This window comes from Columba livia, chromosome 14 (genome assembly GCF_036013475.1).
Source record: "Columba livia isolate bColLiv1 breed racing homer chromosome 14, bColLiv1.pat.W.v2, whole genome shotgun sequence".
NCBI lineage: Eukaryota > Metazoa > Chordata > Aves > Columbiformes > Columbidae > Columba > Columba livia.
The window spans coordinates 874,514-894,980 of record NC_088615.1 but is presented as its reverse complement, the minus strand read 5'-3'; the positions used below and the strand labels follow the sequence as shown (position 1 = coordinate 894,980).

The 20,467-nt window shown below is 51.8% G+C and overlaps 1 protein-coding gene across 2 annotated transcripts in view; it reads left to right on the top strand.

Moving 5' to 3' along the window:
• The first annotated feature begins 6,500 nt into the window (after nt 1-6,500).
• KCTD16 (potassium channel tetramerization domain containing 16) overlaps nt 6,501-20,467 on the top strand; it is a 67,015-nt gene continuing 53,048 nt past the window's right edge. Inside the window, exons 1-2 of one of the 2 annotated variants that reach the window (XM_065029393.1) lie at nt 6,501-6,639; nt 7,696-8,833. In XM_065029393.1, the coding sequence (XP_064885465.1) occupies nt 8,002-8,833 (832 nt within the window). In that variant the 5' untranslated portion in view covers nt 6,501-6,639; nt 7,696-8,001. Of the gene's footprint in view, nt 6,640-7,215; nt 7,424-7,695; nt 8,834-20,467 lie in introns of those variants that run through there. The other variant, XM_005512446.3, reaches the window with a different exon arrangement.

Here is a 20,467-nt window from a genome sequence, read left to right as displayed (position 1 = left end):
TCACCGCGCGTTGCCATGGAGACGGGGCGGAGCCAAGGTGGCGGTGGGCCCGCGTACCGCCCAAGCCGCCGCCGCCCGGGGTCGGTGCTCCGGTCACCCCGCGGGGCCGCGGGCGGCCTGGCCGTGCTGCAGCGCTGGCGCTTTTCCCTGCGTTGTTAAGCCTTCCTGGGGCTTCGAGGTTTCGTGGCTTCTGTCTCCCACTGTTTTGCCTAAAATCTGAAGAAAAGCAAAGCACTGGCTTTTAAGTAAATGCAAAGTTCTGTCCGTGTTTCACTTGGCATTAAAGCATTAGTGCTCAGTACCTCCTTTTAGTGCCTTGCCTGATGCTGTCAGATAGCCCAAGTTTCTTCCCATATTCAAGCAGAACCTCCTGCGTTCCAGTTTGCACCCATTGCCCCTTGTCCTGTCCCTGGTTGTCACCAGAAGAGCCTGGCTCCATCCTCCTGACACTCCCCCTTTCCATATTGATCCCCAGCAATGAGTCCCCCCTCAGTCTCCTCTTGTCCAGCTCCAGAGCCCCAGCTCCCTCAGCCTTTCCTTCGCACTGCAGGTTATGCACACGGGGAACACCGCAGGATTTCAGTAAGGTTTAGTGTTAACAGAGGAATTTATTAATAAGCAACTTTTTAATTGTCAAAAATCTCTCTCCAGGATTTTTTCCTATTATTCATCAAAAGAAATGGTATTGTGAGTCCTTGTATAAATGTGGAGCAGGGCAGGGATAAAACGCTGCTCAGGTGATTCAGACAGAATTCTCGTGGACGTCACCGCGGGGACTTCAGCCCTAGAGCAGTTACTCTGCTCGCGGTTCGTTTAAGGTGTGTTTCTTTGGCTCGGTCCCCGGCGGTGACTTTGCCCGCCGGGTCAGCACGTTGCCCGCGACGTGTGCGGATGTCCCGGAGGAACGGGGCGTGCTCTGCCCTCTGCCCCGACCGCAGAGCTCCGACACCGCAGGCGCGGACGGAAACCGCGGTGGTGCTGCTGAGGGAAAAGTAAATAATTGCTGTCACTCGATATTAGACCTTCATGCCCTTTCACGTGTCCACGTTAAATAAAATCAGTATTTTCCTGAGGCCAGACAAAAAATTTGCTAGAGCCACAAATCTTCTTGTCTTTAGTAAAGATGAGCGGTCACCCGTCCCTCACGGAGAAGCTGCAGGAGCTGGGAATGCTGTGGAATTGAGAAAAACGGGACCGGGACCGTGGAGACACCCTCATGTGCAGAAGCTCCTTCGCAGGCCTTCGTCATTCGCTCTGTTTGTCCCTGTAGTTTTTCATCATTTCGCTCCTTTATTTTTCCTGTAGGGCCAGGGGGGAAGGCTGCACTCAGACTGCTAATTAGAATTTGTCATTAAGCGCCCAGGGGCCCGGTGCTGCCCGCTCAGGGAGGCTCTGTCGTGACAGGGTCGGGCAAAGCCCGGCTGAGGGGGTTCAGCTGAACCTTCAGAACGAGATGAGCCGCGACTGCCACTGGAGATGACTGTATTTAAATCACAGTCCCGCTACAAGCCTCTGCTGCAGAACACCCCATGTGGTGCAGCATGTATGGTGTCTCCTGAGAACAGACCCCAGAAAATACCCATCTTTGTAGAACTGAATGAAATAATGGTGGAGAAATTACAGCCACAGATATTACAGAGAGCAGTAACTGTGGCATAAGCTGCTTCTTGTGAGCTATACTTCCAGTAAATCCATGTTTGAAGACTGAGAAGATGGCAGCTGTCACGGGAGGCCTGTGGAGTGTGCAGGCTGCATCTGCCGCTGCTGACTTAGTGCCGCTCTGCTGAACGGGGTGATTTTGCTGTAGTTCACTAGACAGTAAAATAAGACCCAAATCCCAGGCACTGGGCTGTTTAATTGTGATCTGCTGTTGAAACGCTCTTTGGCTAGAAATCCATTTGGATTTGCTTAGATTATTAGAATTTACTCACAGCTTAGGCTGAGCTGTCATTAATTATTTCTCTCTGCACTGGGCATCTCAACATTGCTGGAGGGTATCGAAGTTTCAGCTTTGCAGGACAAATTCAGCCTGGTTTGCAGCGCTGTGTCCAGGCTGGGGGCTCCAGGTCCGGGCAGGCGTTGCGGACGCGCGGCTGCTCCTTCCCGCAGCGCTTGGCAAGGGCGTCACGTGAAGAACAGCCCAGCTCACAGGTCCAGCCCGGGAAGGCACCAAACCCACCCCCCCCCCGAGGGACCAGCCCCAGCCGCGTCTGGGCTCATCCGGACAGGGGATCTGGCTTTGCAAGAGGCCTTCAAATGGCTCCAAGATGGGAAGAGTAGAGATACTCGTAACATTAGTTACACAGTGCTGGTGTCACAATAATGCTACGCAGTGAGGAGCAAACTTTCTTTTAGCCGTAACATTAAAAAACACACTATAATTGCACCAGTGTTAATATGGGGTCACTTGAACCAGACTGAGAATAAAAGTGTTATGCAAACAACTTTGGAATTGTTGGACGAAGGGAAAAAGGAGGAGAGGCTGCTGAAGGAGGCTTTGCTATGGCAGAACTTGTAAGAGAGAAAGGGAGTCGTACAGAAGATGACTGAAAACCACACATTTTGTGTGAGTTCAACCCTCACACTGACGTGGGTGCACGTGAGGTCTCTGTCTGCCCGTGCACAGGGGGATATTGCAGTACCAGAGACCCCCAGGATTGCTTGGTACATGAAATTCTAAAGGATTTGTTGGGTTTGGATATATCTATTCTTGGCCAAAATGTTATCTGATGTACAACGATTGCTATCTAAATCAGTGGAACATGATTCCCTTCACTGTCAGACTTTAAAACCTAGAACCTTGTGCAATGAATTTGCTCTGGATTTGGTGTTTGACAGAAGGAGCACACAGTTTTATTTGCAGAAGCTGCGCCCACACTCTGTATGTTTCATGATGGAAGAAATGCCGCACGCCCGCTGTTCCGGCTGCCTGCCCTGCGCTGTGCCCTGCTCTTGTGCTGTGCAAGAGATTCTTCCCCTTTGCCTTTTTTAATGAAAATACATTACACACTTGAGTTATGAATAAAAGATCAAGGGCAAATCTGTACGTGGCTTTACTACATACTTGTTAATAAACCCCACTTCATGGCACTGGTGCTCTTTTGCTAGCAGATCCTTTTCGTATGGAGATTCTGCCATTTAGTGTTTCTTTATGCTTTTTCTTCAAAGTGGAAGATTTGTTAGAGCTTTTATTCACACATGCTGCTGGATTTCAGCAGATGAGATTTTCACTGCATGTAATTCGCGCTGCTGGATCAGTGGGTAATGTGTTACTTCAGCTCAGTCTCATACGCTGTCCTGCCTGGCTCACTCCTTGGGAGCTCGGATTCTAGAGCTCCCTGGGTGATGTGCAGCCCACCCCGCTCTGGCAATGAGATCCACCTTTAGAGGGCGGCTGCACTGGGGGGCTGGAACTCTGCAAGAGCCTGGACTTCATTCCTGCCCAGGCTCCGTGCCCGTTCTTTGCTGCGGTTCGAGGCTGGATGGGAAGTTTTCTCTGGAAGCGCTCGTGCCCGCCCCAGGACACCGGCTCTGGTTCTGGGGAAGCCGAAGCGCGCTCCCTTGGTCTGAGAATGAGTCAGAGCTGGGCCAGACCTCTGTTTCTCTTTGCTGTGCCACCCTCCCCAGACACTGCACTTTTCTCTCTGCCTGGCTGGAGTTTTGCCCTGGCCAAATGTTGCACTGGCTGGGTGTTGAGAAACGAGGCTGCCCCGGGGCACTGAGCGATGCAGGATATGTGGCTGACGATCCTGAGGTCGCACCTTTAAGTCATTCCTGAATCAAAGCGTAAGCCTGGAACTGCAAGTACTGTTTTTTTTCTTCCTTTTTAGATTTTTATTTAACTAGTGTGTGTAAAAGTCACCCAGAGTGATGAAAGTTCCCATGTGGCTTTTTAGCTGAAATCCTTTGTCCAAAATCCAGCGTAGAGATTTTTCTCTTCCCAGAATTACTCCTTCCATTTTTGATGGAAATGATCAGTACTTCTCTGAGAGGTTGAAGCTCCGCATGGTGTTGCTAAATGCTGATAAACAGCTTCTACATTTCTCATTATGCGTGGGCGCGTTGATTCGTATTTATAGCTTGTGTATTCACACTGCGAGATGTGAGGTGATACATGTACAGCACACACCATCGCTACTACAGCCCCAGCTGAATCCTCCCCTTTCCCTCCAACAGTCACTGCTGCCTCTGCTGAGACACCGACATTTCCTCAGCACCCACAGAGTGTGATGCAGTCAGTTGTCCCATGATTTCCTGAAAGCCTGGATGCTAATTTAGCGCTTTGTCGTAAGGAATGACCTCAAACCTGGGAATGACATCACAGCTTAGTGTACCGGCTTTGAGCACAGCTCTGCTGTGACTTTCGGAACACCCACTTTAGGCTCAGGCTCAGTTTTCCCCTAGCTGGAGTGAAGGTTACGTAGGCATCTGTTAAAGTGGAACATGCTTCATCCTCCTCCCTCTGATCGATGCTGCTTTTCTGTTCCACCAGAACTGCAGCTGCTCTTCAAATGAACTGCGCCGGTTCTGCAGCCGAGTGGGTAAGAACCTTTGTGTGGTCCTGACACACATTTTACATGTAGGTCACCGGTGTATTTGGCCCGGATTTCCAAGTTTCACTCTTCTCAGGCTGCATTTTGATGGATTTGGCCAAGGGCTTGTGTTTAGCAGGGAAGCAGTATGTGATGCTTTTACTACTGAAGTCATTTCATCAAAGGAAATTATATTATATTACAGTAAAATGATTGGAACATCCTGTGTAAAGAAATAAAAGCAAGATTTGAATTTCTTTCATTTATTATTTGAAAAGTGCAGATGCATTTCTAAAGCTGTTGCGATTAAAATTCTAAGGTTTTTGTTCTTTTCAAAGGGCAGTTCTGATTATAATGTTTCAAAAAGACTTGGAGCTTAAATACCTCTGTATTCAGTAATCACACGGTATCCATGTCAGAACGCTTCACAGAGGCTTGTCAGGAAGCACCATGTTTTCTAAACCTCTCTCATCACCACGCCGGTGCCCAAGCACCTGCACATCAGACTTACTACGTTGTCTCAGTCCGGCCCCAGAACTTCTGCCCTGGTGAACTTTATCCCCCACCTCGGTGATTTGAATCTTAATCATACTGCATGATCACAAATGGCTCCCGTGCTTGTTTGAACAAGATCAATTTTTACTGCGCGGCCTGAATTGATTCTTCAAGCCCCGCCAATACGGCATCACTGGCTTTAAGAAAATTGATTTTAAAATTATTACAGCATACTAACTGACATTAATAAGTACAGTATTTGAAAAAGCTGGTGCAATACCCCTTGCTTTGAACAGGAGCAGCACTAATGATCTTAAAGCCCAAAGGAAGCGATCAGTTCATCTGACTGGTCATGGAAAGCCCGTATGCGCCGAGTGTCCTGGACTCCTAAAACAGTAATGAAGACATCCAAGTGAACGTATTCTCCCATCACATCCCTGAGCCCGCTTTGTGAGGGTTGTGGAGCACTTGGTCCACTGTGGAGCTGGTCCACTGGAACTGCAGCTGCAGATGGACAATGCTTTGTCTTTCCACCTTCAGAGCTAATACTCTGCAGTATTAATAGTACCAGATTCTGCTGGTTTGAAAATCAGTAATCAGATCCAGAAGTCAGAGACGGAACCTTGGCTCAGGAGTCCAGTAGCTGCTTCAGAATTAATCAACTGATTAAACTAAAAATCGAGGGTTTGATTAACTGTTCAGCTCTCAGATTTGAAGTCTGTAGGTATACAAACTAATGATTTTCTGCCTTAGCCTTGAATATTGTACTTTTTACATAGGCATGTTAACTTTTTAAATTATGGCCCTGTTTTCAGAAGAATCTCACCTGCAGCTGGAGTGCAGTCAGCAAACAAAATGTGCACACGGTGACTTCCCCACGCGGAGATTTAACTCCAGGCTTTAGTTAATGTTTGAGTAAAAGGCTTTATTCTACCTTAGGGTTATAATTCTGAGTAACCGATTTTTACCCAGAACCGATGTGTGCGAGACACGCGGCCGGACCGTCCCGCGCGGTGCCCGGTGCGCGCACACGGCCGCGCTGTGCCGAGCCGCGGCTGCCGCTCCGGGGCTGCATCTCGGGGCTGTTCGGTGTGGGGCTGGTTTAACCCGAGGCGTGCGGCGGCGGGAACGCGGGGCCGCCCCAGCCCCAGCCCCCGCCCGCCGCACCCCCGGCCCCGCTCCCCCTTGTTCCGCCGCCCGTTCCCGCGGCGCTGGACCCGCGATTTGCCGCCGGGACAATCCCGCGCGATCGCGGCCGCGCGGTGGCGCGCGGAGCCACGGCCCCGGGAGACCCGCGGGGAACGCAGCGGGTGCGGATCCCCGCTGACACCCGGTAAATGCGGCGGGTGCGGGAGCGCCCTCGCCGCGCCGAGCTCCTGCGGGGACCCACCTGCCCCCGGCCGCGGGGGGGGGCGGGTCCCCTCACTGCCAGCTCCTGCCTTTCCTGGGTCGCTGCTGGGGAGATGAGCAGCGCCAGCAGCCTGCGAGAGCCGCGCTCCTGCCGGAACGCCCCGGGGGGCCGTGCCGGGAGCCTCCCCCCGCCGGCCGCTGCCTCCCTGCCCGCCCGCGTCGCCGGCTGAAGCCCCCCCGTGCCAGCGCGGAGCCAGGCAAGGCACGTCTGGGCGGCGGGCGGGCAAGGGGCGTTCGCTGCCGGCTGAAGGGGGACGGAGAGGAACGGAGCGGGGCGGAACTTTCCCCGAACTGGAGCGGGCTGCAGTCCCTCCCGCCCCCCGGCAGCCGCCCCGGCGCTGTCTCGGTGCCGCCCGGGGCGCGGGCGCCCATCCCGGCCCGACTCCTTTAAGATGATGCAATCGGCATCGCCCTCCGCGCTCCCGGCCCCGCGCCGCTGAGCAGAGCCGCGCAGAGCGGTGCAGAACCGCGCAGAGCCGGGTAGGGCGGTGCAGAGCCGCGCAGGGCGGTGCAGAGCCGCGCAGAGCCGCGCAGGGCGCGGAGCGGTCGCACGGCCCGGCGGGGCGGAGCAGAGCGGAGCGGGGCGGCCCCAGCGCCCGGCGGTCCGGGGGGGCCGTGGCCGCGCCGCCCGGGTGATGCCGCCGCCGGACCCGCCCGCCCTTAGCGCAGCTTTCTGCAAGTCATCGGAGCCGCCCCGCTCCCCGAGCCCCATCGGATCGATTCGGGGGTTTCGTTGTGGTTTGGGTATTTTTTCCCGCTCCCCCATCGTGCGGTACATGCTGGTTTCCCTCGTCACCTGCCGTGGTTAACTTTCCGGTGACTCGGTTTAACTCTTGAGATCTCCATGGATGTTGCTGAGAACACTTTTGCTGCCTTTGCCGGGATCGGATTTCGTACCGACTGGACCCTGTGTAGCTGTATGTGTGTTCTGAGTGTCTTGAAATTTTGCTTTCCTTTCCAAGAGCTATGCATTAACTGTAACCAAGGTAAGAGTCGCTGTTCGTGTTCCCTCGTGCCTGTCTAAATTAGATGTTTCTTTAAAGATGAAGGATGTGTTTTTTTTTTTAAACGGTGGGGTCGCATGTAGTCCATTCATTGATTAGCACTTGTGAAAAAGAAGCGTAGAACTTGCAGAAAAACAGACCTATTTAGCAGGAGATGTAGCTTGGCTTTCTAAACTGATCCGGTTTTCTCTGTTGCAGCTTCTGTGATGCCTGAAAGAATAATTTGTGTCTTATTTTGTTTTCCCTTTTGACAGACCTGTGAATGACCATAGGCTTGGCTTGACCTTGATTTTGATGGCTTTGTTGGAAGATGTAATGATGTGATTGCATTTCATGAAGCGATTGCTCTCCAGCCTCTATGGCATAGGCTATAAGCCACTTCTGCCACACTGTCGCTCATGGACAATCCAGATTTTCTTTAAACAAACCTTCTGGCTATTTTTCTTTTCTCACTTCTCCTTTTCCCCCTGTTTTTCCTTAATGTCGGGAGCCTTATTCTACACTTTGATGTGACTGAGAGTCCTGCTGTTTCGTGCTGCTCATCTCTGGTTTAAAGTACAATGGCTCTAAGTAGCAACTGCAGGACTTACCTTCCCCCCCGAGAGCAGGGGACAGGGCTGCCCTCCTTCCCGGAGGTAGTGGAGCTAAACGTGGGCGGCCAGGTTTACTTCACTCGCCATTCCACCTTGGTTGGCACCCCTCACTCCCTGCTGTGGAAAATGTTCACCCCAAAGAGAGACACAGCCAACGATCTGGCCAAGGACTCCAAGGGAAGGTTCTTCATCGACAGAGATGGTTTTCTTTTCCGCTACATTCTGGACTATCTCAGGGACAAGCAGGTGGTTCTGCCTGACCACTTCCCAGAGAAGGGGCGGCTCAGGAGGGAGGCTGAGTACTTCCAGCTCCCGGACCTGGTCAAACTCCTGGCTCCCGATGACAACAAGCAAAGCCCCGACGATTATTGCCACAGTGACTATGAAGAGGTCTCCCAAGGCAGCGACACGAGAATATGCCCACCCTCATCGCTCTTACCGCCTGATCGCAAATGGGGATTCATTACCATCGGGTACCGGGGGTCATGCACTATTGGCAGGGAGAGCCAAGCGGATGCCAAATTCAGGAGGGTTCCAAGGATTTTGGTTTGTGGAAGGATTGCTCTGGTCAAAGAGGTCTTTGGAGAAAGTTTGAATGAAAGCAGAGACCCAGACAGGGCTCCAGAAAGGTACACCTCCAGGTTTTATCTCAAGTTCAAGCACCTGGAGAGGGCTTTTGACATGTTGTCCGAGTGTGGATTCCACATGGTGGCCTGTAACTCCTCAGTGACGGCTTCTTTTGTCAACCAGTACACAGACGACAAGGTCTGGTCCAGCTACACTGAATATGTCTTCTACCGTAAGTACAAGACGTTTCTGAGGGCAACATAACTCTCTGTTTTAAGCTGCTCTCTTCTGCTGACTGTACGATTCTCCAAGCACAAAGAGTGCACGTTTCCTTGTATCTGCTGTGTGCTGAGGCTTTATTTAGATCTGAGGGGATACGCTTCAGTTTAAGCTTTCCAAGTGCAAAGCAAGGCTGAACCCAATGGCTTGCTCTTGGCTAGGTGGCAGCACAGGCTGCCAGAAGCAGCCCAGCGCTGGGGCTGGAGGATGCTGCTGGCTCTGCCGGGGACATCAGCATCCCGGGGACATCAGCATCCCACCGCCTCGCCCGCTGCCCCTCTCCAGGCAGGATGCAGCATCAGCCTTGCAAACACACTGCAGATTTAATTACAGAACATCTTCAAATGGGATTCCATTTGCAAAGGTAATAGCGGCTTGATAATAGTCAAGCACAGTCAGCCAAGCCATCTGTCAGCAAACCTGACACACTTACACGCAGCGAAGGGAAAACAAAATCCCGTCCCCCGGCTGTTTCCATCAGGGGGCCTGCTCGGAGCCAGCCGATGTGCTGGGAAACGAGGGCTCGGAGCAGAGAGAGACAAGTCGCTGTGCCTTGTTATGCAACACGCCAATGAAAAACAAACTGTCCTCATAATGAGAAATATCTGCCCTGCTTACTGCAATCACACCAGATCACATACTGTTGTGGCAATTTCAGCTGATAGCTCTAGCAGGCTCATTAACTTTCCAAATCCATATGCAGGTAGAGGCATTGTTACCAATGGTAACACAAGGGTAATTTTGATTCTATAATTCTGTATCAGCAAATCATTCCACAACTGCTGTGCTTAAATATTTGAGAGGTCCATGAGGCTGGTTTCCTCCATTTTCATTTCAAGAGGGTGAAGGATGGACCGTTTCCTTGGTGCATTTGTGGAAATGGGCTTTATCCAGCCGCTGCTTTGGACGGGGGCTGGAGCGCGAGCGCGCGGTGCCACGGAGCCGCCGTGCTGTGTGCGGTGCTCTCGGGGAGCAGCCTCGGGGACCTGGGCAGCCAACAAAAGTTTGAGATGGAAGATGTATTGGGAAGCGAATAGTTTGTGTGTAATCCTGCATTCAGCGCCATCTACTCTTGTGTCTCAGCTCAACAGGCAGCCCTGATTTGCTTGTGTAATGGTGCTTAAGTTAGCATCCTGAAAAGCCATCTGTATTTTGGACATGCACAGATTTACTTAAAATTAGTTTTCTAGCTGGATTTCTTAGCAGAATGGTTCTAAGGTCGTAGATCCGCTTATATTCCAACAGGGATGGACGGTTTCTATCATTAGGCTTCTTGTGTTTGAAATCGTAATGTCCTGTACAAGCTATCAGAGGAGAATTAATATAGTTAAAGGAATGGATGAGGATAAATTCTGTTTGCATTTATATTTAAAATCAGGAAAAAATACAGGTTCTTTATAGGCACAATGGTTTGCTAATTGAAGAGAGGATGAAGGTGAGTTTTGCACAGACTCCTGTTTTTCATATTACTTGAATTTTTGACTTCAAGGATTGCTCTTTGCTTCCCCATCACTACAGCTAGGGTTGGGTACCAACACGAGAGGTGCCTTACGAATTCTGGAGAGTGAAAGTCTGTAGTAGGTGTCACAGAATCTTCTCTCACCAGTGCAGGGAAAACCCAATTCAAGTAACGTTCCTGGAAAGACTGGTACCCAGTTCAGCAGGCTTTGCACTTGGCCCGTATCAGTTTTGTGGATACGGTTCAGAGATGGATTTTTCAAAGGTGCTTCCATAGGTAAAAGCTAAAGCGATGACTGTGATGAGAATCACTCCGTCATCTGGATCCCATCTGTGATGCCCAGGGCCATGGGCTGCAGTTGAGCTGTGGGGCTGCAGTTGAGCTGTGGGGCTGCGGTAGAGCCATGGGGGCTGCGGTAGAGCCATGGGGGCTGCGGTAGAGCCATGGGGGCTGCGGTGGAGCCATGGGGGCTGCGGTGGAGCCATGGGGGCTGCGGTGGAGCCGTGGGGGCTGTGGTGGAGCCATGGGGGCTGCGGTGGAGCTGTGGGGTTGCAGTGGAGCCATGGGGGCTGCGGTGGAGCTGTGGGGTTGCGGTGGAGCCATGGGGGCTGCGGTGGAGCTGTGGGGGCTGTGGTGGAGCCATGGGGGCTGCGGCGCTGGGCCGTGTCCCTGGCTCCACCGCAGGCTTCACCTGGAGCCACAGGAACCCCCGTCCACATCTCCCAAAGTCAATTCATTTGAAACTTTTGAGGACCAACAAAATTGACATCTGGCTTTCTAGTGGAACATTCCAGCTTCTTGGCAGCTGTAATTATTTAATTAGAAGCTGCAAACTGTGTCTATCTAGGCATTAACTCATCAGGCTGTTGTCATCAGGTTAATGGGCCCAAACTCGGGGTGTCTTGTGCCAGTGGTGGGGCAGGTGCTGAGGTGGTCTCTGCAGAGCCCTGGGGTGGCTCCTGCTCTGAACCGTCAGGGACCTTTCGGGGGCTGGGAAAGGTGGTTTTACCAAAGGAAGGAGAAGAGGGAGGAACATTTTTTTGATACACCGAGTACATTGGATGCTCCAAATACTGCTGGGCAGGTAAATGCCTGCGGTTGGCATGAAGGTGAAGAACGATATGTGCAAATCCTTCTGAAAGTAGAGCAGAAGGACCAAAGGGGGTGTAAGCTGTGCAGCTATTCACGCGGGTACAGCGTGTGCTGTTAACAAAATTGCACGATTAATATTGTATGGCGTTTTCTTCCCTTGTTCAAATGTAGGTGCTATTAAGGCTAATGGGAGATTCATGTTCTGTTTGGGGGAGGTTTTCCCGAAATGCAGGGCACGCAGAAGGTGTCCGGACAGCAAAGCTGCAGCGCTGCGCTGCGTGGGCGAGCTGGGCTGCAGAGCAGCGGGAGGGCGGTGCAGCCCGCACAGCGCCAGGCGCACAGCGCTGCGGCTGGGCCGTGTCCGTCCCGCACAGCCTCGGCGCAGCGGCTCTGCGCGCGGGTCCGGCGTGGGGAGCAGGACCACAGCCTGGCTCCTGCTCGCGGTGGAGTGTGAGGTAACGACGTCAGGCTCTGCTCAAGCATTTTCTTTCTCTTCAGTTTCTCTTATGTCCACTTAAACGTTATACTGGTTAAGGTCGGCTTTCTTACTTGAATGATTTTGTGTTTTTTTTTCCCCTCCTCCTGTTGTTTTGATGATCTTGAAGTAAAACCTCATCTCCAAACACTCTAATTTTTGAAGACAGTGACAGCATGTGCTTGGATCTTCATTTTTGAATGTTTTCAACCTTTACCATCGGATGAATCAAAAGCGTGCACTTGAACATCTGGTAAATGTTGTGGCGGGGGCAGGGGGTGTTAGAGCATATGGGCTGGCTCAGCCTGGTGGAGCCTGGCCCCGTTCCTGACTTGGCAGAGACAACAGCACACTCGGCACCACCTCCCATCACCTCCCAGCCAGCTCTGCACCACCTCCCATCACCTCCCATCACCTCCCGCCCAGCTCCCGCTGCCGCTGCCCCACGGGCGGCACTGCCAGGCTGTGGGGCACAGTCCTGCTGGTGGATACGGTCATTGCTAGAAAAGCAAAATAACAGGTTGGAAATAAAGAAGGCTTGAGCTTCATCCAGGTCAGCAGCGTGGCCCGCTGTGTGTGTGCCTGCAGAGCAGCGAGGAACCAAGTGATGTGGGCTGGGATGGGGAGAAAGTGCATGGCAGCCCCATCTGCATATTGCTATTGCCCCCAAAAGCCCCCCCCCCAAAGTCCCTTCTCTCTCTGCTTGTCGGTGGCTGGGACTGCAATAGTCTCTTAGAACAGTTCGCAGTATGGAAAGGAGAACTTGACCCTAATACCTCACACCAAACCCAGTTCACTCCGGTGGCTCCCTGCACACTGTGGGTAGCACTGTAAGGCTGCAGCTGGCACCACAACAAGCAGCTTGTCCTCTGCTCAGCTGGAGCAATGAAGCAGGGGGACAGGAGAGCCGTTGGGCAAAAAGGAACAAATACAGAAGAAGTACAGATGGAGGCAAAGGAGAGAAAATTCACACAGTCTGGAAAGAAAAAACTGGGGAAAAGATGAGGGTGCTGACGACACCAAGACGTGCTGAGGGGGAATTTGTTAGCTACGTCAGGCCTGCAGGTTAACCCAAATGTGTTCCTGCAACAAGCAAGTGGAGAGGGGTTGACAAATGCTCATTCAAGTGCACCAGCAGAAAAGAAAACGAGGATTTAGATAGACGAGTATCCCTGCCCTTCCAAAGGCTGTGTTTCTAAGTCTGAGAAAGCCAGGCCAACGGTCTGATTTGCTTAAGCCTTGCCTTGCACCGGCCACTTCACGTGTGCACGTGTGGAGCAGCTCAGGCACCTGCAGGCATTCGGGGAAATAGAGATGTTCCTGGCACTGTAGCTCTGAAAGGCAAAAATTAATTAACAAGGCTCTTGCTCCTGCAGGACACGGTGCCTCTGCTCGCTCTAGGGACACTTGTACAGTTTGGCCTCCTCACCTCACCCTGTCAAGAAGCTGCAGGGTGTGCTTGTCCCCTCCCGGCAGGAGCCTGATGTGCAGAGGTCTGTGAGCAGTTCCTGGCCCGGGCAGACGGGCCCGCTGGCGCGGGGCTGTGCAGAGGGACGTGCCCAGCGGTGCTGCTGCGGCTGCGCTCTGCTGGCCACTCTGGGATCATCCTGGCGTCCTCTGCTTGAGATGATCCACTTGGGACTGATGCAGCGAGCTGTGGCCCCTCACCGCGCGTGTGAGCAGAGCCACGAGATCCCGTACTGCTGTACACATCGCTGACTCAGGAACGAATTGTGTGGTAGGAATTTGACTGACAAAACAGAACGCTCCTGCACGGTGACACCTACGGCTGTGCTGTCAAACGGGTTTGATGTGGAAGAGGTATATATCACCTATCTTCCCTTCTCTTTAAACTGATACTGTCATATGTTCTAGTAGTTGATTCTGCCTGGTTTTAAATCAGTGAAGATCAAAATGACCCAAAAGATTACAAAATAAAGTCTAATCCAATGAATAATGCAAGCTTCCTTCCCTGTTGACAGGAGATGTTTCTGTTCCCAAGTAATTATTGTCATCATCAGTGAATCTGGTCCATCTTGCCAAACAGAATTCTCTCTCGCGAGGATGCTCGTCTGCAGGTGGCGGGGCTGTAATCAGCCGAGTCTGCTCGGTCCAGCGCAGCCATGTCAGAAGGACCTTGCTCACAGCTTTTTTGGTCAGACCTGAGTGACGGTTGATTTTTCTCCCAGTTTATCATGGCATATGGAAAAGCCTGCAGAGTTTTTGATCAGAGTTATTCCACAGATATAAAAATGCTGTTATTTATTGGAGACCAGTAGTGTCAAATCTGACTGTTAGGTTAGTCTAAGAAGCTCCATGGATAACCAAAGCAGAACTTGGTAAAAATGTTGGCAGATGTAGGACTCTTGAGTTCATTCTAACAATGTGTGGATAACAATGTTCAGGAACAGGCAAGGACGGCTTTTGGGTACTAGTCTGTGTCTCTACCCAGTATTCACAGCATGGCTGGTTATTTCACAGCCCTTGGGGTATGGTCTTTGTTGGCTTGAATGCTGGAGGTAAATATCCGTTGTGACCATGCAGCTGTGTGACCTGCTGCTCCAAAACCCCTCCTGGCAATGCAGTCCCCCTGTCCCCAGCCCCGCACAGCAGCTTTCCTGCCCAGGACAACCCGAACCCTCTGTCCTGTGTCTGCGGGGGCTCTGCGCTGGAACCGGGTCGCTGTTCGGGAGGTACAATCAGCGCTGCCCGAAGAGGCTGTTGGATGGGTGTTGATGTGGTGCTTGCGCCTCCCCGCTCCGTCCCAGCTGTGGGGATGCTGTGTGTGCATCACGCAGGGCAGGTCTTGGGGAGGCAGTGGAAATGTTCCGGCAGGGGTTGGTGACACGAGGGCCTGGCCGTGGGGACACGCTGCTCCATGTCCTCGGTGCGCCCAGCCAGCACCTTGGTGGCTGCAGATATGGACCGGAGTCAGAACTGGCCCGTGGAGCTTGCGCTGCTGCTGCTCTGTGATCCATAAGAGACTGGAATGACTATGGGATTAACTGAGGAGGGCTGGCATTTAGGGGAAAAACAAACAAACCAACCAACCAATGTATTTTAAACTGCAGTCTTGAGCTGGATGCTCTCACAGAGCAGCGCGCAGATCCTGCAGCAGCATCTGGAGACCGGCCGCTCAGAGGAGGGTTTGCTGTGCCAGCCGCAGGTGTGTGCCGGGGACACGCTCCCGCTGCTGTCCCGGGACGGTCCCCTGTGCTGTCCTGGGGACACGCTCCCGCTGCTGTCCCGGGACGGTCCCGTGTGCTGTCCCGGGGACACACTCCCGCTGCTGTCCCGGGACGGTCCCCTGTGCTGTCCCGGGGACACGCTCCCGCTGCTGTCCCGGGACGGTCCCGTGTGCTGTCCCGGGACAGCAGGACACAGCGAGGGCCCAGGGTCCCCTCATCCCGCTCTCCCTGCTCAGCCCTGGCCTTCTCAGAGCCGCTGAAATGTAGCTGTGCTTCTGATGACAACGAAATCAGAAAGAGCAAAGGAGTGTAAATAAGAAAACATAACACAGATATTTGTCACTCAGTATCAGCAACATATTGTACCCACAGACAAACACTTCTTGCAGCAGGTTGGTTTTTTCTTTCCAGCCATCCTGGGTTTGTTTAGATTTGTAACCACAACATTTTCTCAGTTTCTTCTCTTTTTTTTTTGTCAGCTTTTCAAGTTCAAGGCTAGCGTACAGGAAATATGGAGGAAAGAATGAAATCTGAATTACATCTTTGCAATGAGCAAGAGTAACCTTTTCTGAAACGTGCTCCAAACCATGTGTTTTGTAAAGGAAGAAAACAGATTGAAGTGAGTTGGACTTGGTGGAATTGCTTAAATTGACCCTGAGGTGTAATAGCGCACGAGTTGGCCAGTCCAGAGAGCCCTGCTTGGCAGGAGGTGCGCTCGGGTTCGTACAGTACAGTACAATAAAACATTGCTGCGTTATTATGCCTCCTCTTGTTGACCCAAGTGCTTAAGGACCAGAGGAGCTCAAGCTTCAAATCCACTGATATAAGGGAGTGTGTTCCTGTGAGGATTTGGGAAGTGCTGACCACCCAAATTGCCTCTGCAGTCCGGGAGGATGCGTGTCTGATGGCTCACATGTGGTAGAAGAGCTTAGTGCAGGAGATAACGTCTCCCTTCAGTGCTCCGGTGTAGGAATCTGCTGTTTGATTCTGTGCTAATGGTTTTGTTTAGGGCTTCCTAAGAGCTTTAGGCTTTTCTTTTGGAATGCATGTCGCTTGGTTTTACCTCTGCTAGTAGGACCTGGGTGAATAAACAGAATGAACAGCAGTAAACTGGGCATCAGAGTACTGGGCAGACCATCTTCCTTAGTTTTCCCAAATTAGCAGCTTGTTATATTAGTTTTCTAATAATGTTTAAAGGAAAGCAAGAAGTCTAGAATTGTGAGAATACTTCTAACATTTCAATAGCTGCTTATAAGCTTTGTGAAATACCCATAAATATAAACTGTTCAGTTAGGGCATGATCCTGTTGCCCATTTTCTATTGACTACCAGTCGTATGAATCCTTTCCGCCGGGAGCCGGGCTGGGGTGAGCCCTCCACAGCTGGGGCACCGCTCGCGCTTAGAAACTGCTTCATAAATCATGGGTACAAATTTTCCAGGGCTTCTTCTGAAGCTACTAACACAGTCATTAGTGATTTATAGGAGCTCATTGATTAGCTGCTAAGGCAGCTAAAAAATTCCTCTACCAAAAACATAGTGAAGAGAACCCTGGCCAGCCCGGCTTGCAATCCATCCTGAAAACCTGGCAAACAGACTCCAGGTCTGCGTGTGGAAATCTCTGTCTCTGTGCTCCAGCTCTGGAGGTGGTTGGAGAAGGAGTTTGGCACCCCCAAACCGTTAGTTTGCAATAGGAAATGAAGCAGAGTGTGGCGTGTGCTCTGGGCGAGCAGAGTCCGGCCCGGGGGAGCCCCCGGCCGCGCTGGGAGCCGGGGGGGCCCTGCACCCCGCGGGGCCTGGGGCTCGGGCCAGGGCCTGAAACCCAATTTACAGAAAAAACTCTCGCTCTGCATATTCTGGAGGAGACTTATTTCAAGACTTCAGGTTGAATTTCCATCAAACTGAATCAGAGTGTATTTTTACACCAGAATTAAATCAGGCTGAAATAGAACCCAGTGGAACATGCTGATTTTGACTGAGTTCTGCACTTTAAATATTCTCAAAGCCAAAAACTCAGGGCAAAGCTTGAGTGAGCAAAAAGCGTACCGTCAGAGAGCCTGCAAAATCTGCATTTGGGCTTCTACAGAGGGAGTTTCACTGCAGTTTTCTCAGCTCGGAGGTCTCGCGGGTAGCGCGGCCGGTCCAACGTTGTGTTCCCCAAGGAACGGGGGGCTCGAGGCTGATCCCGAGGCTGGGACTGAAGACGGCTTTCTGCAAATTTACTATTTGCATGCTCGCATGAAAATGTGATTGCTGATCATCATTTAAGCTAAATATAACACCGGTACTGATAGTGGGTGCTTTCACATAGAACTTGAAGCGAGTGTTCTCTTCGGCGTCGTTGCCGTGGTGCGGCGTCCTGCGGCAGACGGGTGCAGGACACCGGGGCTGCTGGAGGCAATGAGGGGCTTTGCCGAACAGCTACAGCCTCCCTGCTTGTAATACACAAAAATCACTAAGGAGGGGTTGGATGAGTTGCTGATTATTTTTAAAGTGTTTTCTTCAGTTTGCTCTCTCAGTTTTAGGTGGTCAGCACGGTCAGGGCAGGGAGCTGGTCACCAAGAGGGTGCCTGGTTCCTTCTCTTTGGTGTGATGTTGCAGCATAATTGTGGAAAAGTACTTTATCAATGTCTTCTCGCAGAATTAAAGGGGAAATTCTGTTTCTGAATGAATGGCCCACTAGCGATCTCTGTCTTTCCTGCCAGTTTTGGGTAGAATGCGTTTCTCTTAAACCACAAGGCTTGTTGGTCAGAGGGGTTTTGTGCCCGTGGCTCAAACACATTCTGTCATTCCCTGGGACATTGTTTGACCCAAACCACGTGGTGCCCAAGGGCGTCTTTGCTTTCCCTGGTGAAGCCGCAATTATCAAGATGCAAAAGCACACGTTTCCTAGGTGGGGGAGAGCAGTTTTTGGGTATTCTTGATTTCCTTCATTTGTGAGCATTCAAGAGAACAAATCCTCTATTCTCTCAAGTCAATGCACTTGCATTACGTGAGGAATAAATCATTCCCTTTCTTCAGTTCAGAGTTTGCAGCTAGAAAGCTAGTCTGCCTCACTTTAAGTAGACAAAGAATATTTAAATAAGGATACTGATAAAAATGCTTTCACCAGTAAGGATTTGATTGAAGAATCTGTTGCTTTCGAGGGTCCTGGAGATGATGCAGAAATGAAAAGACACCATTTCTCGCAGACAGATTGAGAAGTTGGTTTAAGTTTTGTCTGTGGGAAGGATTTCCAGAATGGGGTGACACTTGCAGTGCTGGGAGACCCCGTGTCCCTGCCGGGGTCACCCTGTCCCTGCCACTGTCACCCTGTCCCTGCCAGTGTCAACCTGTCCCTGCCGGGGTCTCTGTGTCCCTGCCAGTGTCACCCTGTCCCTGCCGGGGTCTCCGTGTCCCTGCTGGAGTCACCCTGTCCCTGCCGGGGTCACCCTGTCCCTGCTGGGGTCACCCTGTCCCTGTCAGTGTCACCCTGTCCCTGCCGGGCTCCCTGTGACCCTGCCGGGCTCCCTGTGTCTCTGCCGGGGTCACCCTGTCCCTGCCGGGGTCACCCTGTCCCTGTCAGTGTCACCCTGTCCCTGCCGGGCTCCCCGTGTCCCTGCCGGGGTCACCCTGTCCCCGTGTCCCGCGCTGCAGCCCGGGGGGGTTGCTGAGGCCGGGTCAGCTCTGCCCACCCAGGCACAGGTGCTGCCGGGCCCACAAGTCCGATGTGCATTTTCACGTGTTGTCAGAAAGATGAACATTTAGGAACAGTGGTATTTGTTTTCCTCCATTACACAGAAAACCAGCGTTGGCAGGAGCGGGACTGGGCAGCCCACGCAGTCTGCACCCGCGGGCGGCAGCTCTGCTGGACGTCCTTAGTGGGGCCAGTCAGACCCTGCTCCGACTCCCACTTTTCGATCTAAAAAATACCGTTCGTGTGTACACTTCTTTTCCAACTTTAGCCAGTGGCTTCGGTACAAATGGCATCGTACCCGAAGTGCATCTAAATACGTTACTAGCTTTCCTTTGCAAGAACAGCTGCAGACAGGGAAGGAAGAGCCAGCCTTCCCAGCAGCCGTTTGGGGAGCAGCCTCTGCTGCACCCCTGCTAACAGAAATGCAGCGAAACCAATCGTTTTCTCCGTGAACGCTAAAACCTACGTGGCAGATAGTAAATAAATAATAGCAGGAAAACGTTGCACATAGATTTCTTGGGGAACGGAACTTAATTAAATTCCATGAACATGCCTACGTAGTTCCATTGATCAGGAAAAAATGGGTATGTGCTACATCTTGAAGATTTACTCACTTGACAGTGTTTTGCTTTCCTCCCCCCGCCAGCTTCATTCACTTGATACCCTGCAGTGGTAAGGGAACACATTGCTGGTTTTCTCTCTTGAAGCAATTGATCCTCAGAAGCACAGGACATGATGTATGGTTTGTAACTCTGCAATATCGCTAAGCAAAAAAAAATCACTGAAGAAGGCTTGGCAGATATTATATTAATTTCCGTCTTAAAATGGATTTTTTCCCACTAGGACCAATAAAAATATGCAAAGGCTTTCAACAGCCTCTCTAGTAATAATTAGTTAAAAGATGGTGTGAATCTTGCTAGGCTAATTTAGCAAGGTAGGTTTTTTTAGACACTTCACAGACATTCTTTTTGCCATTGAATCCGAGCTCATCCCAGATTCACAGCACCAACCACCCTGGGTCTTGCTGGGGTCTCTGTCTCCTCTTTGGCCTGGCACAAGCAGAAGTCATGGTGGGTTGTGGCAGGACAGACGGACACGGCCCGAGGGACCTTGGCACAGGCCGTGGCTCCTGCTCCGGCTCCTGCGGTGGCCGTGCTGGCGCTGCCGGCTCTGCGGGACGCCCAGCGCGGCTGCTCAGACGGGACCCGCTCCACCAGAGCCCGGGGCAGTTTCTCTCCTGATTGTCTGTCTGGTCCTCGGACGTCCCACGCAAGACGCCGCCGGCGCGGAGGGGCCCGGCTGAGCAGCGAGCACCCACGGCCGTGTTGCTCCAGGCTGGCCGCTGCTCGTTCCCCGTCCCCCTGAAGGACGGCAGCGAGTCGGCTGGGAAACGAGGAGGCTGCTGTCCTTGCGAGCATAATTGTGATTTGGCATATCGGTACGGTATTAAAATTCCAATTGAACAGATGGTGTCAGGATTTTAACATGCTTATGAGACACAGATGGTCTAAGGAGTGAACTTGTACACTAGTTATTTTTATTTTGAACAGGTTAAGAACAAATTATTTTTTGACTATTGCTATTATTGCCCTGCTTGTCATTCTCTCTTTCCCTGTGCGTGTCCATGCATTTATGTGCGTGTCTGTGCACACGTGCAAGTCTTCTCAGAATCACTTTGCCTTGTACCTTTAGATTGAAAA